Source organism: Neofelis nebulosa, chromosome 13, assembly GCF_028018385.1.
Source record: "Neofelis nebulosa isolate mNeoNeb1 chromosome 13, mNeoNeb1.pri, whole genome shotgun sequence".
In the NCBI taxonomy this organism is placed as follows: domain Eukaryota; kingdom Metazoa; phylum Chordata; class Mammalia; order Carnivora; family Felidae; genus Neofelis; species Neofelis nebulosa.
In genome coordinates, this window is record NC_080794.1 from 69,346,371 (window position 1) to 69,366,547 (window position 20,177).

General features: G+C 41.2%; 1 protein-coding gene across 5 annotated transcripts in view; it reads right to left on the reverse strand.

The window, feature by feature from the left end:
• The window catches only part of SORCS1 (sortilin related VPS10 domain containing receptor 1), a 548,833-nt gene that overhangs the window by 121,547 nt on the left and 407,109 nt on the right, over nucleotides 1–20,177 (reverse strand). For all 5 annotated transcript variants that reach the window (XM_058697716.1, XM_058697713.1, XM_058697717.1 and 2 more), the window contains exons 11-17: nucleotides 19,491–19,593; nucleotides 19,146–19,222; nucleotides 16,806–16,897; nucleotides 15,415–15,522; nucleotides 13,821–13,938; nucleotides 11,357–11,487; nucleotides 7,889–8,002 (exon numbers count right to left, since the gene is read on the reverse strand). In XM_058697716.1, coding sequence (XP_058553699.1) covers nucleotides 7,889–8,002; nucleotides 11,357–11,487; nucleotides 13,821–13,938; nucleotides 15,415–15,522; nucleotides 16,806–16,897; nucleotides 19,146–19,222; nucleotides 19,491–19,593 — 743 coding nt within the window. The remainder of the gene's footprint in view (nucleotides 1–7,888; nucleotides 8,003–11,356; nucleotides 11,488–13,820; nucleotides 13,939–15,414; nucleotides 15,523–16,805; nucleotides 16,898–19,145; nucleotides 19,223–19,490; nucleotides 19,594–20,177) is intronic.

The following is a 20,177-nucleotide window of genomic DNA, read 5'->3' on the forward strand; positions in this document are numbered from 1 at the left end:
CTGCCTTGTTACAACACTCAGCAAAACAAAGGGTGGTGTGAGTCGTAGGGAGAAGGCAGCTAGCTCTGAGTACAGTGCATGACTAAGACTTAAAATCTTCCTAGACCCATGTTCCCATGTTTCAACACAAAACCTATGTAGTAGCCTTAACATCAACATTCAGGAAGAATGGGGTTCTGTGGCTGACTGAGCACGTTTCTCCAAGTTTCTCCCCATCAAAGGAACAGTTCTCAGGACTTTTCCTTTAAACTGGGTAAGCAAGCTTGGGATTAGGAGACCAGGAGGAGGAGGCTAGCTGATGGAAAAAAAACAAAAACAAAAACAAAAAAACAAAACAACTTTCCTTGCACTAAGCAGTAATTTATTTTGACTAGTAAATGGAATGTGACTTTATTTTGAATGTCAACGTGATGAAATATTACATATGGCCCAGTTAAATGACTAAAAATCAAGAATCATGAGAATGACTCGTGGAATCCACGATCTGAGCCAACGAGTTGTACAACTAATTTATATAAAGAAATTTTCCCTTTTTTTGAGCACCTGGAGTTCTAGGAATCCTAATACTGAATCATTTCAAATTGGTCATGGACATGTCAGAGTCTGAAGGGATCTCAAATATCATAAGTAAAAGCGATACAGTTCCGAGTTCTCCAAGGTCACATGGGAAGCGGTTAACAGCTCTGGGTCTCTAGACTAAGTTTACTGTCTCCTTCCACTGTGCAAGACAACCTGGATAAGAATCATTAATGCCAATACCACTGACATGGGCAAGAATAGCTATATGAGGACCTAGGTCTCCACACAGCGACATTCACCCTCTTCATTTCTCAACCCCAATGTCATCCCATAAAAATGTGGAAAACTATATCCTAGCAAAGGTATGTACTCTAAAGAGTCAACTTCATGGCAACAAACAATTATTGAATATCTGCTGTGAGACTGCACAGCTCTGCTAGACAACAGCTACACAGCCCCCTGTAGTGTTCAGTCTGTAAACTATGCAAGTGATCTCCTTTCTGTGGACTTTAAACACATGCACCACTTTTAGGACTGCTTATTCTCCATGGTGCACACTGACAAATCTTGCTGAGGAGATCACACTGAATATCAAAATCCCCTCCAAGCCCAGGAGTGGGGTCACTTGGGAGAAGACCACAGCCCTCAAAGCCCCTGGAAATAGTAACTCCAGGGCAATGGCAGGTTAGCCAGGGTCTAAGTGTTCTTATGGCTTATGTAGAAAGGAATATGTTTCCAGAAAGAATTTTTAAAACATCCCAAATGTGTGTTGATAGTATGGAGATTGCTATTCTGCTAGAATTGATGTGTGTGTGTGTGTGTGTATGTGTTTGTGTATTTGCCAGACACATTGAATGTTCTTACATAGATACTGAATTAATGTTAAAAATTAATGCTAAAAATCTATTTAGGCCCCTTGAGTAAATATCCTCATTGCATATATTAACAAACTAACCCTGAGGGACAGTAAGAACTATTATTGTACATTCTCTCAGAAGGGATTAATGACTTCTCAAAAGAAGCTCCACAGACAGAAATTTCTATACACATACTTTTTTTTTTTAACACATCTAGAAATCTCTCTAGCTTAATAGCAAGAAGAAATCTGTCCCGTGAGAAGATTATCTAGGTTTCTCATAATAAACCAATCCAATGCCCACTTTATTTTATATTTACAGAATCTTTTACGGTTGGCATGAAACAAGCGATGTCCTAGTTAATTTAGCAACTTGAATTTGCAGCATGTTCCCTGGATCCAAAATCGTATAAACAAGATTTAACCGTATAGAAGTACAACTAGAGACTGTGTTTGTGTATGTGCAAACTGAGATATTTATAGACACAGATGGAGAAACAAAAAGAAACAAATTTAGGGTAATTTCAGTACTAAAATGCAGGAAACTATACAAATGAATACTGATTTCATTCTATTTGAATAAAAGGAACTTGTTCACTAATCAGGTAAAGGTGTTATCTGCCTTGAGTGGTAGAGAGAAAGAGGCATGTGTTTTGATGCCCAGTAATCCTGTAACTTTATGAGTGTATACAGGTGATTATTTGTTTTACAGATGAAAAAACAGGGGCTTAGATTAAACATGTCCTAGGTCACAGTAGTTGATACTATTAAGTATCAAATAAATGCCTGGGGCTATAGATACACCATGAAAGGATGTCTCCCCTCTTTTTTTCCTTCACTCCAGAGGAGCCCTTAGATGCTGACTATCGGCGATAGGCATATGCATTTTGCAAAGTGACCATTATCTGCTAGGCATTGTGCTACATGCTTTTTATATAGTGCTGCATTTAAGTCAAACCCCAAAAGCAAATAGCACAATCTTATAGGTTAAGAGGCTAAGGCTCAAAGAAAGGAAGCCACTTACTAAGATAATAGTAAATGGCAGAAGTCGTTTAAAACCCTTACTTGCTTCATTCTAAAATAACTCCCTTTTAGAACATCCCCATTACATTTCACTCTCTATCCATAATGCCTGAGGCCTTGGTCCAGCCTCCTGGCTTTCCATGGAATGGCTTGGGGAAGGTGTGAGGGCAAAGGATGAAAAGAGGCAGGGAGCTTACCATGGAGAACATGGTGGAACTTTGCTTACATGAGGTTCCATGATGTGAACCTTAGAAATCGGACACCACTGGACCAAGAACTAAGGACAGGTAGTGCCAGCCACCTGAGGGACATTTTGCACCCATTTCTGCTCTTATTCCAATTATCTTTTCTCAGATGTAGCTAATTGCTAAAACAAAAATTGTTCATGTTTATACAGTGAAGCTGATAAAAATGTCGGCATCTCCTAAAAACAGTAATTCTGTTAGGCATAATCATAACTGATCCTAGACTGTTTCCATCCTGGTGAAGTAAGCAAGCCTGCGAACACTGCTGTATATACAGGGTAATAAGCTGACTCTGAAGGCAACCATAACCATTTGTAAAGGTGAGGCAAAATAAAAGGAAGAGGAAGGTTTATCTGCATGCTTTAAACCAAACTCTCAGAAGGTGCTGCTAGGAGATTTTCTTGTCAAACCCGACTGACAAGGGGCGGTCATTCAGTAGACCCTTTCAGTTCAAGTTCTGACTGTGTGTCTGCACCACGGGCTCTGCTGGAAGGGGTGCCATGAGGCGGGCAGGGCACCTGGCCAGTACAACTGATGGAGTTGTCTCTCTTACCCACAGGCTTCCCTTTCCCTTGTGATTCCTCTGTATTTCATGCCTGCCTGATGCCAACACGGAATCCAGACTGACAGAGCACAGGTGCCCATGGATAGCTAAGACCAACTTGGGAGAGGCTTAGGATGCAGTGTGGCTCCTTGGTCTATCATCAACTTCCAGGCATTGGCATCACGTGACCCTTTCAGCCTAGTCATCTCTTATTCTTTTTGCCTGAAATGACCTTCCTCACCTAGTGAACTTGGGAAATCCCACTCGGCCTTCCTCTCAGCGTTCCCTTAGATAAGCCATTGGCATTTTTATTTTAAAAGAAGATGACAGTTAATACAAATGAATCCCTAACATGTGGGGCTCCTGGTAGTGTGTGAGCAGAAAGCTAGTGTCTTAACCCATATGGGGCAATATTTGGCATGGACTTGGCAATATTAGACCTGGATCTGCAGGTCTAAGAAGCAAGCAGTTGGCTGAATGGGATTTGTTTTACAAGTCAGCAGAAACACTTCCAATTGCCAAAAGAGAATCTAATTATCTTTGGGTATTTTTATAACAATTATTACGGTACGAGCTTGTTAATTCCAACATTGACTATAGTGGCAGAAAATAGAAAATAACCCCAATGTCCATGAAAAGGCACGGTGAAACAATACCAGGTACTTTAATACTCTGGAATTAAAAGAAATTATATGGAAGGGAGACCTATATATTCTGTCTTGGAAAGTTGTTTAAGATCTACCTCTGAATGAAAAGGAAAAACAGAATAATAATATATCTAATAGGAAATGACATATAAGAACAACCTCTCAAATGAACTTTGTATATTCTTTCTTGGCATAATTATTTGCTGGCAAATGCAAAGTGTTCAGAAGCATGAATACCAAACAGATCACAGTTGTGTGGGAAAAGGGGGCAGGAGAGGGGTGACGATCTGAATTGTTTTTTTAAACACAGAAAAACATATGTATATATTTCTTTTGCATTTAAATACTTTTAAGTGAAAAGCTAAATTGTTAATGGCGGCCCTGTAGTGGCTTACATCAAATACTGAATCTGTGTTTATAAATTCCAGTGACTCAACACAAAGCCAGGACAGTTCCAAGGTGAGGGGCTGGAAGGACATTTCATTCTTTTTCAATTTCATCTATTCTTTACCACTTGCCAACTTCTGAGCTGGCTCCAGATACAGCAAATGGGAATTTGATGGGAGGAGGCTTTCTCTGAAGATGATTTCAGGCACCTGCTCCAGCTAAGGATCTTCTTGTTCTTAATGCAGAATGTACAGACAGCCAATACGCCAATCAGCAGGGTGACTATTCATACCCTTCCTCCTGACTGTAGCCCACAGGGCCCTGTGAGGGTGGTCACTCCTCCACCTGAGAGCACCTTGCTTTTGAGAGCAAGATGCTTATGGTACCAGCCGATGGCTGGCATTTACCACATCTCCTCTTTACACAAGCCCACTCACTGATGTGGATGCTTTTCTGGAGAAAGTCTGCATGGAACAGAGGAAACTGGTAGATGTGGTAACTTTTTTTTTTTAATTTTTTTTTAACCTTTATTTATTTTTGAGACAGAGACAGAGCATGAACGGGGGAGGGGCAGAGAGAGAGGGAGACACAGAATCGGAAGCAGGCTCCAGGCTCTGAGCCATCAGCCCAGAGCCCGAAGCGGGGTTCGAACTCACGGACCGCGAGATTGTGACCTGAGCTGAAGTCGGATGCTTAACCGACTGAGCCACCCAGGTGCCCTGGTAGATGTGGTAACTTAACAAAAATCTTTTTGGGTCAGATGCTGTCATGCAATACTCACGTGAACAAAGCTCTGAGAGAGCAGGTGAGTTGTAGGCAGTAATGTCTGTGATTCTGTGATTAATAAACACAACTGCATTGACTAACATTTATATACCTGGACACTTACTGCTGAGTAACATTTTTAATTGAAATTTTAATTTTATAGGATATAGATGAAAAATGCTATTGAACAGACTCTTTATTATGATTCAATCATCTCTGAGGTTTTCTTTGATAGGGGTCAGGGTTTATTTGAATTTTACATACTAACTACCAAAGAAAGGGTGTAACCTATTTAGGGATAGCCTAAAATGTGTGTGTGTGTGTGTGTGTGTGTGTGTGTATTCTCAATAACCTGAAGAGTGAGGGTCATCGCCTACACTTAGTCTTATTCCAGTGACTTGAATAGTGTCTGGAACAATTTAGACCTTGTGTACTGGGACCTCCCCTCATCAATACCAAAGGGAAAATGATATAACTTCCTTGACTGAGTTAGTGAGAAAAAAATCAATTCTGAAATTAGCTTTAGCGGTTTCCAATGCCCTTTTCAATGTCTAAACATGCTGGTACATGCACGTAATAAAACTCTTTTCTTGGGCATTCCTTCACTGGTAAGTGTGGATATGTCAGCAGCCCTCTGCAGTTTTCCATGCTGTGCACGCTGACGGCCTCACTGACCCCCTGCTGTAAAAATATCATTTGTATTTTCCTCAGGTTTTATGCTATGCTTCGAATAAATCACAGCTTATCCCTGTTTTCCAAAGTTCTAGGAATCCCTAACATCAGAGATAAGAGTATCTGAGGGCACAAGTCCGTATTGTTTCCTTCCTTTAAAAGAAAAATGTATGCTGTTTTGGTAATTCTTGTTCTTAATTAAAACACGTTGTTACAATCTCAAATACGGAAGTGCTCAAATGGAAATGTGGAAGTCCTCACCTGTGTAGTGCAGCTGGCATGAGAGGAGAAGAGCAACTTTCATGTGGATCTGGCCCTGCTGGTGAGGCACCCCTCTCCCTCTCTCTCCCTCCCTCCCTCCCTCTCTTTTTCACATTTTAAGATCAGGATATTCAAACATGCACAAGTGAGATGAAAGGGTATAATGAATAGCCATGCCCTCCATTAACTCACTTTCAAAAATTTTCAATACCTATCTGTTTTTTAACATTTTATAACAAATTTCGGGATACCTGGGTGGCTCAGTGGGTTAAACATCTGACTCTTGATTTCGGCTCAGGTCACCATCTCATGGTTTGTGAGATTGAGACCCGCTTCAGGCTCTGTGCTGACAGCGTGGAACCTGCTTGGGATTCTCTCTCTCTCTCTCTCTCTCTCTCTCTCTCTCGTATCTCTGCCCTTCTCTTGCTTGCACTGTCTCTATCTCTATCTCTCTCAAGATAAAGTTAAAAAAAAGTCACACATCATATATCCTTAAAGCATAAGGTTTCTTTTTTTTAAGTCAAACCAAAATACCGTTGTCACACCTAAATAAGTAACCATATTTAGTTAACACAATAAAAGTAATAAGAATATTTATATTTAGAAATAATCTAATACCACTTTGATGGTTAATTTTATGCCTCAATTTGACTGGGCCATGGGGTGCTCAGATATTTGGTCAAATATTATTGTGGGTGTTTCTGTGAGGGCTGTTTTTGATGAGGTTAACATTTTAAATAGTAGATAGAGTAAAGCAGGTTGCTCTCCCAATGTGGGGAGGCCTTGTCCAATCAGGTAAAGGCCTGAATAGAACAAAAAGGTTGACCTTTTCCTGAGTAAGAGGGAATTCTTCCTGCCTGCCTTCAAACTGGAAATTGGCTTTTTTTTTTTCTGCCTTCACATTCAGGCTGAAACACTGGCTTCTCCTGGGTTTTGAGCCTTCTGGCCTTTAGTAGCAGCTACACCATTGGCTTCCCTGTTCTCATGCCTTCAGACTTGGACTCAAACAAACCATCAGCTCTTGTCAGTGTCCAGCTTGCAAAGTCACCTTGCAGATCTTGGGGACTTAGACTTGCGATCCAATTCCTACACACAGACACACACACGCACACACACACACAAGTACATATATGTACATGTATATACATGTGTATATATATATTGATGCATATATATGTATGTATGTAATTTCCTATTTGTTCTGTTTCTCTGTCCCTGATGAATATATCACCTTATCACCAGTCCATATTCAATTTCTCCAAATGGCTGAAAGATGTTTTTATACATAATGTTTGGAGTAGAATCCAAATAAGTTCCGTATACTATTTTTAAAGTCTATACACATCAACTACACTTGTGGAAAAGTCATGAAATATTTTCTTTTATGGTATTTCTTAAATGATATTGGATAAGCCCCACAACACAGAACATTAAACACAAACTTTTAGAATGTAATTCCAGATTTACAAAGATCAGGATGCATGCCTTAAATGTGTCAAGACTGGACACAGAAAGAAAAAGAAACACACTTCCACGAACAGCTTTATACTTGTGATAAGTCACTGAGCTTCTTTGTTCGCTCTATGTTCCACATCGATAAAACAGGAAGTGCACCTATGAAATATTTACTTGGCCTTCTTCACAGAGATGCAATGAGAGTAAAGGGTAGTTTCACAGAAATAGTTCTGAAATGAAGTATCATAAAATGAAGAAACTTATTATAATCATCATCATCTTCTCCATCTAAGGAACCCATTTTGTTTCTTTATTTGCAAGTGGGGTCTCATTCTCAGACGAAATTTGTACTATTCACACAAATCTGTGCCACATTACTAAAAGGACGAAAAACAAATAAATCGTGCTGTAAAGCAAAGGCCCTGGTCTTCAAGCAGGAGTAATTGTGCACGTTTCACACAGGCTGAAAAACAGCAGAGAATGACCTCTCAAGGTCATCACTTCAGAAACTCACCCGGTACTGTTGAGATAACTCTGTCCTAAGCTGCAATCCTTTGACAGAGAAGACGGATTGAACCAAAATGCTGGCAGACACTGACCATTGCTGTGTCGCTCATAACCGTAGTCACTGTGGGGGGAAGGGCCAAAAGAAACCTGTCAGTAGGTGGCAAAATTACTGAGAATGGTTTCATGGTAGTCCACAGCCAACTTCTACTCTAGCCAAGTGGTCAACAAACAAGAGTTCACCAAATCAATACCTTTCCAAAAATGGAAGTGTTTTTCCCCTGTGGAATATCTGTCAATTACCCAGGATAATGCCGGAAGAGATAACTTGAAAGCAACAGAGATGCTTGTGTAGAGATGAAGACTCAATGACCAATAGTTCCAATTAAACGGCTTTAAGCTGAGAGGGCAGATTATGTTCTCATTAGGAGAATACATAACACTGATGGTGGCTGGGCCCCAAGACAGCTACAAAGAGAAAACACACAGTGGTGGGAGCTCAACCCTCAGTGTCAACATCACTGACACAAACACAGCCACATGTGGTACGATTCTCATTACTGGTGATGTCTTTGGGGTGCTTTTCCAAGACATCTGGATCTACCAAGTAGAGCTGAGCCAGGTCTCTCTGTGCACAAGCCATATGCTTCAAAGTCACAGCAGAAAAGGAAATGTCCTTCAGGAATGTCATGAGCATTTCTCTGAGGAAAATTTTGTCCTAGTCAGTTAGCATTGTCAGTGGAGACTGACGGCTTGAAAGCCTCTCTCTTTCTTGGCAAGAGTCAAAGATTTTTCTCCCAGCCTCCTCTCTTTCTTGCTTCCAGAGCCCTCTGTGTGGCCTGATATTCTTGGCTTCTGGAAGATGAACTTGGGCACAGAGATTGACAACAAATTGACCTCCACATGCACAGACAAATCACAGGCAGTCACCAGCAAGCATTAGTATGAATCGGCCCATCTGTGTGATGGAGGTGAGATGTTGGCACACAGGGTCGGGAAGGGAGAAACAGGCTTAGCCATGGGGCCTGTCACCAGGCAGCTGGCACTTAGAATCCTGCACATATCAGCTGGATTTGGTGCTGGTTCAACACAGCATGGAGAGGAAGACTTCAGAAATGCTGCCTGCAGGATACCCGGTGTTCATTTCAGGGAATTATTTTACAAGTGCTGGGGATGGCAGGCAAGGTCATCTGGGGGAACGTCCAGGGGAGAGCCAAGCCAAGAGGGAACATTTAGTGACAACCACCTTTTATTACGGTATAGTCAAGTGGACTCATTGAGGCTTTGGCTACTGGTAGAAACTCAACAAAGTCATGGTGAGTCTTCCAAAATATTTTCAGAAATCATGCAGTAACAAAACCCCCATTTTTTTGACTAGAAAACCTTGCAATGGCCTCGTTTATGATTCATTGACCACTTCTCAGAATACATTTCAGTTAGAGGTAGATTCCAGTCACAAATGAATATAAGAATTGGGCCAACACTGTAGGGGAGGCAGAGATAAGGGAAGGGCAAAGCCTAATTGCCTTCCTTACCCTGTGTTCCTTTTACTCTAGATTATCTTAAAATGGAGGAAGAAAAACAACACACGACAATAACAAAAGACTCATTTACTGTGGAACCTTGTGGAAAAGACTGCCCCAAAACCAACACTTCCAGGAGACATCAGGGAATCAAGACATCTCATCTCATTTTTTCTCTTTGGTTTTCTACTAGAATACGTTTGCTCTTTACAAAGGAATGACTATCTGGTAAGGCCAAAGCTAAATGACTAAGCTAAAATGTCATCCTTTACAAATCCTCTTTGAATAGAGGGGATAAAGGAGAAACAGTTGGAAAGAAGGATGGGATAAATGACTTTAAAATTCCATGGAAGTTTTCCTTATGAATGCATTTCAGGGTGTCAGTCCTGAAAGGTAGGGCAGGAAAAATATATATATATTTTTTTTTAAATTTTTTTTTCAACGTTTTTTATTTATTTTTGGGACAGAGAGAGACAGAGCATGAACGGGGGAGGGGCAGAGAGAGAGGGAGACACAGAATCAGAAACAGGCTCCAGGCTCCGAGCCATCAGCCCAGAGCCTGACGCGGGGCTCGAACTCACGGACCGTGAGATCGTGACCTGGCTGAAGTCGGACGCTTAACCGACTGCGCCACCCAGGCGCCCCTAGGAAAAATATATTTTTATCATTGTAATAATGTTGCACTGGCTACAATGGAAGTTACAGCTGAGGAGGCCCCTGCAGAATTCCTTGTGAGCTCCAATGTAACTGAAGTTCTCTTGTCCTCTGGCTGAGCCCAAGAGATCTAGCACTGGCTCTTGGCTTGCCTTGTCTACCAAAAGAGGGAAACAGCCTTGGGTTATTGGTCTGAGAGCTGGTGGCCAATTTTGGCAGGCCTGTACAGAACTATTCACTCAGAGGATGTTTCCAGAGGTCTACCATGAGAGAAGACTTCCATTTCCTAAGCTATATGATGTGTATGTGCACAGTATCTCAGCCCAGCACTGATATTTTGACGGTCACATAAGTGATCTATGATTGCTACATAGGTAGATATCCAATGTTAAAGGAATAACTTTGGTTCCTTATGCATGTCAAGTTTTAATCACTTAACATTGACATATATATTTAACAATTGTTTTCTCTAAACTGAAACATATAAATAAATTTAAGGAAAAAGGAAAAAAAAAGAAGAAAGGAAAAAGGAACAGAAAATGAGGTGGATATGATGAAGGGAGTTACCACCTACTCATCCTTAATAATTTCCAACCTCATTTGAATGCCAACACTGACCTGGAACAAAGTAAGGGCATTGCTGACAACACAGGCTAGCTTTCTGCTTATCAAATGCTTCAGGAAGAATGCTATCGTGCTCAAATATCTCAGTACTTTTCTGGTTTATACTAGCTTAATCCTGGTAAAGGGAGAGGTCTCCCATACCACCACGTCCACAGAGCCATAGACTGCCAATGCCACTGAATCCTTGCCTTGAAATCAGAAAAGTCTTCCATAGCTCGCATACACAATCATCAGCTAACTAACCACTGACTGAAAACTCCCAGTGACAGCAAACTTACTGCTTTATAAGCTCATTGTTCCACTACTAGGAACCTAGATTCTAGGAAGTTTTTACCTTGAGCACAAATATATCTGCTCTCTGAAAAGTCAACTTACTGTTTTCAGTGCTGTGGTCTGAAGCAACTCAAGGGGGGGATCTGGTTTCCCTTTTTGTCCTGAGATCTAGCAAACATGTGGGGATAGCTACAAGACATCTTCTGAATCCTCTTTCAGTCCAAAGAAATTCCTAGTTTTTCCATATACACATGCCCATAACCAATAAATGTTGTCCTCCAAAGGTAATTTCATAAGAATATGAGGCTTGTCGCTTAGCTCTGTATATGTCACTATTATTTCAAACCTCAGCTTTCATTAAGACTCACACAGATTTGATACACTGAGTATCAGCACAAGCTTACCAGTCAAAATCGGCCTCCGTGCAGACACAAGGTTCAGATTCCATAGCTCCTGCATATTTTCCTTGCATACACTTCCTCTCTGATTTTCGCTTCTTATATACCCTTTTTGCTCCCATGATGCATGCTTCCCCCTGTAAGGAGACAAGGATCTCACTCAGTTGGGCACATCACTTGGACCTTCCCTACTTCAATTCAGGACATTCAGAGAGATGTTCTCAAACCTTAGTGTAATGTGGACATAGGTCACCTACTTTGTACTAATGGCATTTTCTTTTTTTTTTTTTTTAATTTTTTTTAACGTTTATTTATTTTTGAGACAGAGAGAGACAGAGCATGAGCAGGGGAGGGGCAGAGAGAAAGGGAGACACAGAATCTGAAACAGGCTCCAGGCTCCGAGCCGTCAGCACAGAGCCCGACGCGGGGCTCAAACTCACGAACTGTGAGATCATGACCTGAGCCGAAGTCGGACGCTTAACCGACTGAGCCACCCAGGCACCCCAATGGGATTTTCTTTTTGATGTCGAGAACTCTGGTGTAGAATGCAACTATAAATGCAATCCTAAGAAGCACTGAGGGTGTGTCAAAAACCATCCTTCACTCCTGATGTATTCAGCAAACCTTTACCTGGCGAGGTTTGAGGTCCAGTGCTATGAGGGACACACAGATAGCCAAGATTCAGCTTGTAACAAATGTATTGCCAAGAAATCTCTGGTAATTAAGTCTAATTCTTCTGTAATAAAAGATTTATGCATTTGGTCATTTATGAGCATATGAAAGAAGGGTTTTCCTAAGAAGTATAAAGATCCATTTTGCCTCAATTTATTATGCCTCTGCCCACACAGCTTTATGGCACTGATTTTATGTCCAACTACCAGACAAGTGAGAGAAGTAAACTCAGTATTTCTCCACAAAATAAATAAAATCTTTGAATAGCATAGTGATTGCACATCTCAAAAGGGAAAGTAACAGCAATGTACGTAATAGTTTTATTACTGAGTCTGCGAAGAGTATATGATGCTAACTGATGCAGCCCTTACTGTCAAACGCAGCTTTCTTTGTGTCTCAAGGACAGAAAAAAGTTTTGTCCAGGCTAGTATACACTGTGTTTCTTGAGCAAATTCACTTTAACTGGCTCCACGACACATCTATATGTAAATATGTTACTTTGACCCTTGAACAACACAGGAGTGAGAGGTGCTGACCATCTCGCACAGTAAAAAATCCATATGTGACTTTTGACTCCCCCAAAACTTAATTATCAATAGCTTACTGTTGACTGAAAGCCTTACTGATTACATAAGTAGTTGAATAACACATCTTTGTATGTTATGTGTATTGTATATGGTGTTCTTACAATAAAGTAAGCCAGAGAAAAGAAAATGTTATGAAAAAATCGTAAGTAAGAGAAAAATACACTTAAAGCATTGTACTGTATTTATTGAAAAAAAGTCTGCTTGTCAGTGGACCTGCACATTTCTTTTTTTTTTTTTTTTTTAATTTTTTTTCAACGTTTTTTATTTATTTTTGGGACAGAGAGAGACAGAGCATGAACGGGGGAGGGGCAGAGAGAGAGGGAGACACAGAATCGGAAACAGGCTCCAGGCTCCGAGCCATCAGCCCAGAGCCCGACGCGGGGCTCGAACTCACGGACCGCGAGATCGTGACCTGGCTGAAGTCGGACGCTTAACCGACTGCGCCACCCAGGCACCCCAGACCTGCACATTTCAAACCCCTATTGTTCAAGGGTCAAGTGTATTTAGTCTAGGTTTGGGGAGATGATGGGTTCCTCCCTGAGTATGGCGGTGGCTGTGCAGTGAGAACCTCTGCCATGTCCTCAGAGAGACCTGTAGAATGACTTCCACCTTGGGAAATCAACAGAAAAATGCTTTTGGCCAAGCATTCTGATACGAGCTGATCAGGGGAGGGGCCAGAATGAAGGAAAGTTTCCTATTAATAATTCTGCCCCCTTGTACCCAGAGTACCTTTGGAGGAGGCAAGAGGCACTACCCAATCCCAGGGAATCACAGGGCAACAGGAGAGGATTTTACTGGCACTGCTCACCGTGCATAATTTTATTATTTTACATCTCTGCTTTGCTAGATAAAACTGAAGATCCTTTTGTCACCCCTGCCCCTACCCTGCAACCATATGACATGCTCAGATAAATTATGTTTGGATCTGCATGCTGAGTTGGTATTTCATTTTGAGTTGTAAGTCTAAGCCAAGCACATTTGAATTTTATCTCATTATCTCCTAGGACAATAAAGAAAAAAAAGAAATTACTTCACCACAAGCTATAAATGTTGAGTTTGCTCACCGCTGTGGAACACAAAACATGCAAGAAAGCGGTAGATGGGCAGTGTAACCTAGAGAACCCCCTATTCCTACATTTTAATGGCCAGCTTTCCCCCAACATGACCCATGCCTTCCACCCAGGACTTAACCTCAGCTGTCCTCGTCCTACCTGGCTGTGCAGCTGCCAGGGTCGGTAGTCCTCCTCGGCACACCGTCTATCAAAAATGGACTTGTAGTCCACCTTGACCAGCTGCCATTCGGAGCGGTGGCTGAAGTGTCCAAACACTCTATAGAGTTCAAAATGATAAAAATAATCACAAGAGTAACAGGGCCCATAGCTAGCGTTTGCCGGGCGTTTGCTATGAACTTAGTATGATGCTAAACACGTTACATTGATCATATCAGTCAATCCTCAAAGCACATGTATGAGGAGGGTTACTATTATTGGCACCCTATCACATCTGAGTAATTTCAGGCCCAGAGAGTATTGTTAATATGCAAAGAAACAACTAAGACCTGGCTGATTCAGAACACAGGGTGTCTGACTTAAAAACCCACTTCTGCGTATCGTACCACAAGAATGGTTGGTTGACAGAAAAGAAAAAAGAAAGTAAGAAAAACATTACAAATGCTGCATTCTATGTGGTCCAAGATTACACTTGTAGGTTCTCTTGCTAATATCCCTGGTTCCCATGGTTTCCATGCTATTTTACCTTCCCACCAGTCCCTAGGGAATGTGGTCAATGGGGCCAACTAGTTAGAACTGCTTCCTACACTGTGCACTCCACTCTCCTTATTCAGAGAAATTCGGGTATATAATGAGGCATTTGAATCACCAACCATAGATATCCGCGGATAAAAGCCACAAGGTAGCCTTTTCAGTCAGTGTTTTTTCATCCGAGTTTTGCAAATATGAAAACTGAATAAAGATAAATTATGGAACAAATTGCTAATTGAGCTATGTATACCAGGGGCAAAGGGTAGCTATTAGGCATATTAAATTTATGTTGATCTTTTCTATCATTAAAAAAGGGGAAGAAAAAATTAGAAAATGTACCAACTACTCACTATGATTTTTGATCACAAGGTCGACTACTTTAAAACCTTCTCTCTGTTTTCCATGTCTAATTTTCCAGGGGAAGAAAAAAAACTCACCGTTTCATATTTCAAATTCAAAGCTCATGTTTTGAAACCCTTAAGCAGGCAACTCATTAATCAAGTCTTTCACAAATTAATGATCGTCACTTTCCAGACAAGAATGAGTGCAAATGCAATTTCACAAGAACAGATTGTTCTCACAGTTTTCCTAATACGCCTCACAATTGGGTTAGGTAAAGAGCCAGGGAAAAATAAAATCCTTTGTGGGGTTTTGATCAAGCTCTGCGTTCTGCCTTAAAGTGAAATCATTCTTATATGCCTGTGATTTTCTATATATTGAGTTTATTATTAAAGTTTTAAATTTATAGTTTTATTTTCTGTTGAAATAATAATTTCTAATTTCCCTAAACCCATTCAGCATAGGAAAAAATAGACTGTGCCCTTGTGCTGCCAGCCCTCAGTATGGGTCTCCTAATGAGTAAAGAGCCAAGAAATTGGCCACGCCCACATTTTTCTTTCCCCTTTGCGGAGGAATCATGAAGTCAGGTGTACTGACCTTGCTAGCAATTTCAAATATAAGAGTAGCAAAGTGAATAGGCTTTGCTAAACACAACATATTCCTGGATTTCTATTAAGACTAGAGGACATCATAGTTTTCCACTTACGTCATGATTAGAGTCTCTTCCCCAGGCTCGCCCAAAACCCCATCCACAAAGAGTGGAATAGATGTGAAACTGTATTTGCTCCAAGATCTCCCTTCATCAAAACTCAACCTAATGAAAGAAAAAAATAACAGGCATCATATCTCAAAAGAAAAAAAAATCCTTTCAGAGGAAAAATACTATCAGCCAGGGAAGAATACATTTTAAAAGTACTGGGGACACTGTCAAAGTGAGCCTTTTATGTGAATACGTACTCTTAATTACATCAGAAGGTAGAAATACAGTTAGCCAAGCGATTCGGGACCCAGATGTATTATAACAGCCATAAGGGGAGAGCTGCATGAAATGGGAATGATAATAAGTCTTTGATAGAATTTTTTTTTAATTTGGATATTTTATTAGATCTTAGATCTCAATGTGACGCTCTCCAAAACCTCAGTGCAATCTAGCAGCAAGTTTTACTCGTGATTCTGAAGAGCAATGGCCTTGTAAGACCTACTTAGATGGACTTGAACCAGCTGCCTCCAAGAGATCAAACCCTTGGTGGCTTCCCTCTTAACACTGTTTTGCATCCTGGCTGACTCCTTGAGTGAATGGGTACAGGACTGGCTCTTGCGAGTAAGAGAAGTCTGCAACTCTGAAGGTCACCCAGGATGTTTCCTCTGTTCTGTGTTTCCCTGCGGATGCCTTCCCCCACGCTAAGCCTCCATTTCTCTTATTTCCACAGTTTTCTCTTCAGTCTCCTAAGTAACTCACACCAGGCGGAAAATCAGGCTTTTGGTTTTGAACAAGCTTGCACTGTGGAGAGAGCCCTTTTCAAAAACAGAGATGAAGGAGTCTACTAGAAACCATTCTGGAAGTTAGGCCTTAAATGTCCATCTGGGCAAGACCTACCGGTAGAGGTGCAGACTGGTAACCTCCTTCCCCCAATAGAATCAGGGGGAAATGAGATAGGGACAGATTTGCCCCGAACTGCTGATCTCTGTGCAGAACACACATAACAGACACACGTTAAGCCTCTCTTGACTTCTACCTATTTTACCTGACACACCACTGTACCCACAAGTGTGCTCAAAGAGTAAGGTACTGGGGAGGGCACTGTCATATTCGAAAACCATAATGCAGCTCTTCTCTCAGGGGTAGAATCTCGGTCTTTCTCAATATCCTTCCCTCCAGCCCTACCCCCACCTCCTTCCCTCCTTCTCTCTGTCTCCTTTCCTCCTCTTGTGAAACCGCTGGCGATGTCTTATTTTAATAGAGCAAAGGCATAGATGCTGTTCTAGTAGACTTTGACAGTTTATCGCAAACACCGTCACCAACTGATAGCCTGACTCCTCAACTGGTCTTAGCAGTATGGAACCATCGGGTGCATGACTCATGATCAGTGCCATTACCAGAGATGTCGAATCGGGAGAGACGTGTGCTTCATAGCAACCAGGACTCCACCTTGATCCAGATACAAAACGCTGTGCTCTTCTTCAAAGATCTGCAAGAGGAAAACATCCACATGGACACACACCCAGAGTTCAGAGAATTAGCCTTCATATGAGGAGGAAAAGTCCTTCCCATGATACACCAAGGTGTCCCCACCTCTTTGGAAAGACACTTATAAATAAATAATGCTTCCCAAGGTGGGATGCATATACCACTGGCACTGTACAAAATGATTTTAGGTGTGCCACAAATGAACCTGAAGAATTAATAGTTATGTATTCATGCTTCTATTCCCATATTTTTATGGCAAGTTCTGTTGATTCCCACTTAGGACCCACTTCTCAGAATGTAGGGTAACCATCATATTGTGTAACATCTTTGGATGGAAGAAGCCTTAGAGATAACTTTACCCCAGCATTCTCGTTTCTACAGATGAGAAAACTAACATTTAGAGAGATGTGGTGACTTACCCAAGACCATGTGTGTAGTAATTCACGGGTCCGAGACCTGCGGAGTTATAGGGCCCTTTCCAGATGTAATTATTTCAAGTTTTCCAAGTATTTCAGAGGAAAGCTGTTCTGGTTCAATTCATAGATTCTCTAGCAAGCCATATAGGAGTTCTGATCCAAATGGAATCATCTTTGGGTACACGCGTCATTTAGGTTTTTCTCCAAAAGTGGAGAAACCAATTTGAAGTCAAATGGAGATGGGCTACAAACAAATTTCGTGTCCTCACTATATGAGATATGCACGGTTTTTTCATAATTGCTTTGTTGGTGTCACCTTGTCTGCAGTTACACTACAGACATGATTGTTTTTCCCTTTGTTTCTTATATCTAAGACGTACCCCAGGATTACAGATGTAAAAAGTCCTTTCCTTTGTTTGGGGTGTTGGAAGAAACAAAATGGGATCCTGGCTTTCGAGCTATTCTCCAGAGGAAGCTTAATAGTCCATGTTCCTACATACCTCCAAGATCACTAGCCCTGGGGATTCTTTTTATTTTTTTTTTAATTTTGTTAATGTTTATTTATTTTTGACAGAGAGAGACAGAGCATGAGTGGGGGAGGGGCAGAGACAGGGGGAGACACAGAATCTGAAGCAGGCTCCAGCAATAGCCCTGGGGATTCTTAAGCAAGCATCTTTCCTGCCTTGTTCTCCTCAAACCATGTGAATCATACAGAGGGTCCATAAGGGGTCAGAAGCTAGGAAATGGTAACTTGGACTATAACATGGGCATCTCTATCTAAAACATAAAGCAGGGAGTTCTCACTTCTGTGTGATTACCTGTGCATTAGATTTCAATTTACGGGGCTAGTTACTGTATGATAATTAAACGTCAGTAGGTTATTAAAACATATTTATTGAAGTGTAACAACCGTGCATTAGGCACATATCTTGTTATGATTGCTAAATCTCATTAAATGCCTGTTTTATAAGCTATGGGTGTCTAATTTTCATTTAGAAGAAAGAGAGGAAGCATTTAAGCTAAACATGTTGGTTTACAGTGATTCCAATTCTACTTTTCCTAACATATGCACCCTGATGGTTATGACTCTGTCTTCTGCACATAACATATAGACATTTCAGAACACCACCTGGGTAATGGCTATTTCAGAATCATTGCATTCCTCTATATTCTGACTCTGAGGCAAGGGGAATTTATGGGGGCAGCTCAGTGCTGGGTATACAATCTACCCTCCAGCTTCCATGTTCCCAATATGATAAACTCTTTAGGATCCTGGTGTCCTTTTATGGAAAAAAATTCTTTCAGATCTGATTTGGTTTCATTGTCACTTATAAGCTTTCTTACATAGAGACTCTGAAAAAGGGTCATTTTTACTGAATGACAAAACAAACAAACAAATTGCACAAATATTTGCTAAACTTTAAGACTCTCATAAAACAAAACAGGAAAATAAATACATTGACAAGCTTTAGGATTTATGTACAGCTGAATGAGTTCTCAGAATTTAACCCAGTTGAACAATTTTTATGTCATTTATTTATTTTATTTTATTTTTTTTTTTAAAATTTTTTTTTTCAACGTTTTTTTATTTATTTTTGGGACAGAGAGAGACAGAACATGAACGGGGGAGGGGCAGAGAGAGAGGGAGACACAGAATCAGAAACAGGCTCCAGGCTCCGAGCCATCAGCCCAGAGCCTGACGCGGGGCTCGAACTCACGGACCGCGAGATCGTGACCTGGCTGAAGTCGGACGCTTAACCGACTGCGCCACCCAGGCGCCCCAATTTTTATGTCATTTAAACTGCAGCAACTTGACCCAGGATACTTTCTCACCTGCCTCCAGGTGTTCCCTGCATCTGAAGAGACAAACATGCTGATGTCGCTGTCTGACAATTCGGAACCTATGTTACCTAGAAAGAGCACATCATCAGTAGTGAAAGGAGCTTTTCACAAAAGCTAACAATGGGCTGTAATGGCCATCTCCACTGCTCGAGATGGACTTACACTGTAAACACTGTATCTGAGCAGGGTTTTTCTGCAGAGTTGCTTCGGGGTCAATGGCTTTAGGTTGACTTTCAAAATATCTTTTTGCTTACTCATTAAGTTTCCAGCACAGATATCTAGCTTCTGAAAATAAATGCAATCTTCCACAGCAAGCCAACCAGGCAAGCTTCTTACCTGAAGCCACTATGATGCTGGGGGCTGTGTCTCTGCTGGCGATGATCCCTGAGGTGTAGGGGTTCTCAGAGACCTTCAGGTGAAGGTGCAGTGAGCAGTAGGGCTGAGAAGAGGAGAAATGAGTGTCATGAAAGCATATAATCAAAAAGGTCACCTAAAGTCCAGTTTCAGGGCATCCATGCATCCCATTCATCCATCCATCCCATTCAACCATCCATCCATGCACGCACCTTTCATTCCACAGATACCTGGGGTCCACTAAGTATAAGACAGCTGCCAAATTGGTGAAGGTGGGGGCCCCTTTGATTTAGGCCTGTTCTACTGCCTTGATTGCCATTTGGTCATTCAAGAAATATTTTAGTACTCTATCTGAAAAACACGAGATGTAGCTTATGAAAGACTTACACTGACTAAATTTTGGTCTTTGCCATTATGAGATATATAGCTTAAGATCTTTCTGTTGATTACCATAAAGAGAGACTATTTTAACAGTCATAAGATCAATACAGACGGAATATGAAGTTTGAGAGGCTGACACGACTATGTTCAACGCTGGATCAGAAAAAGGCTTTGGGGAGAAAATGGTGCCTGAGGCAATGGTGTGTAGAATATGAACAGCAGGTGAGATGTTCAAGAGGATGAAGGATAGTTCAGGCCTAATTGATATCAATAACAAAGAAAAGAAGC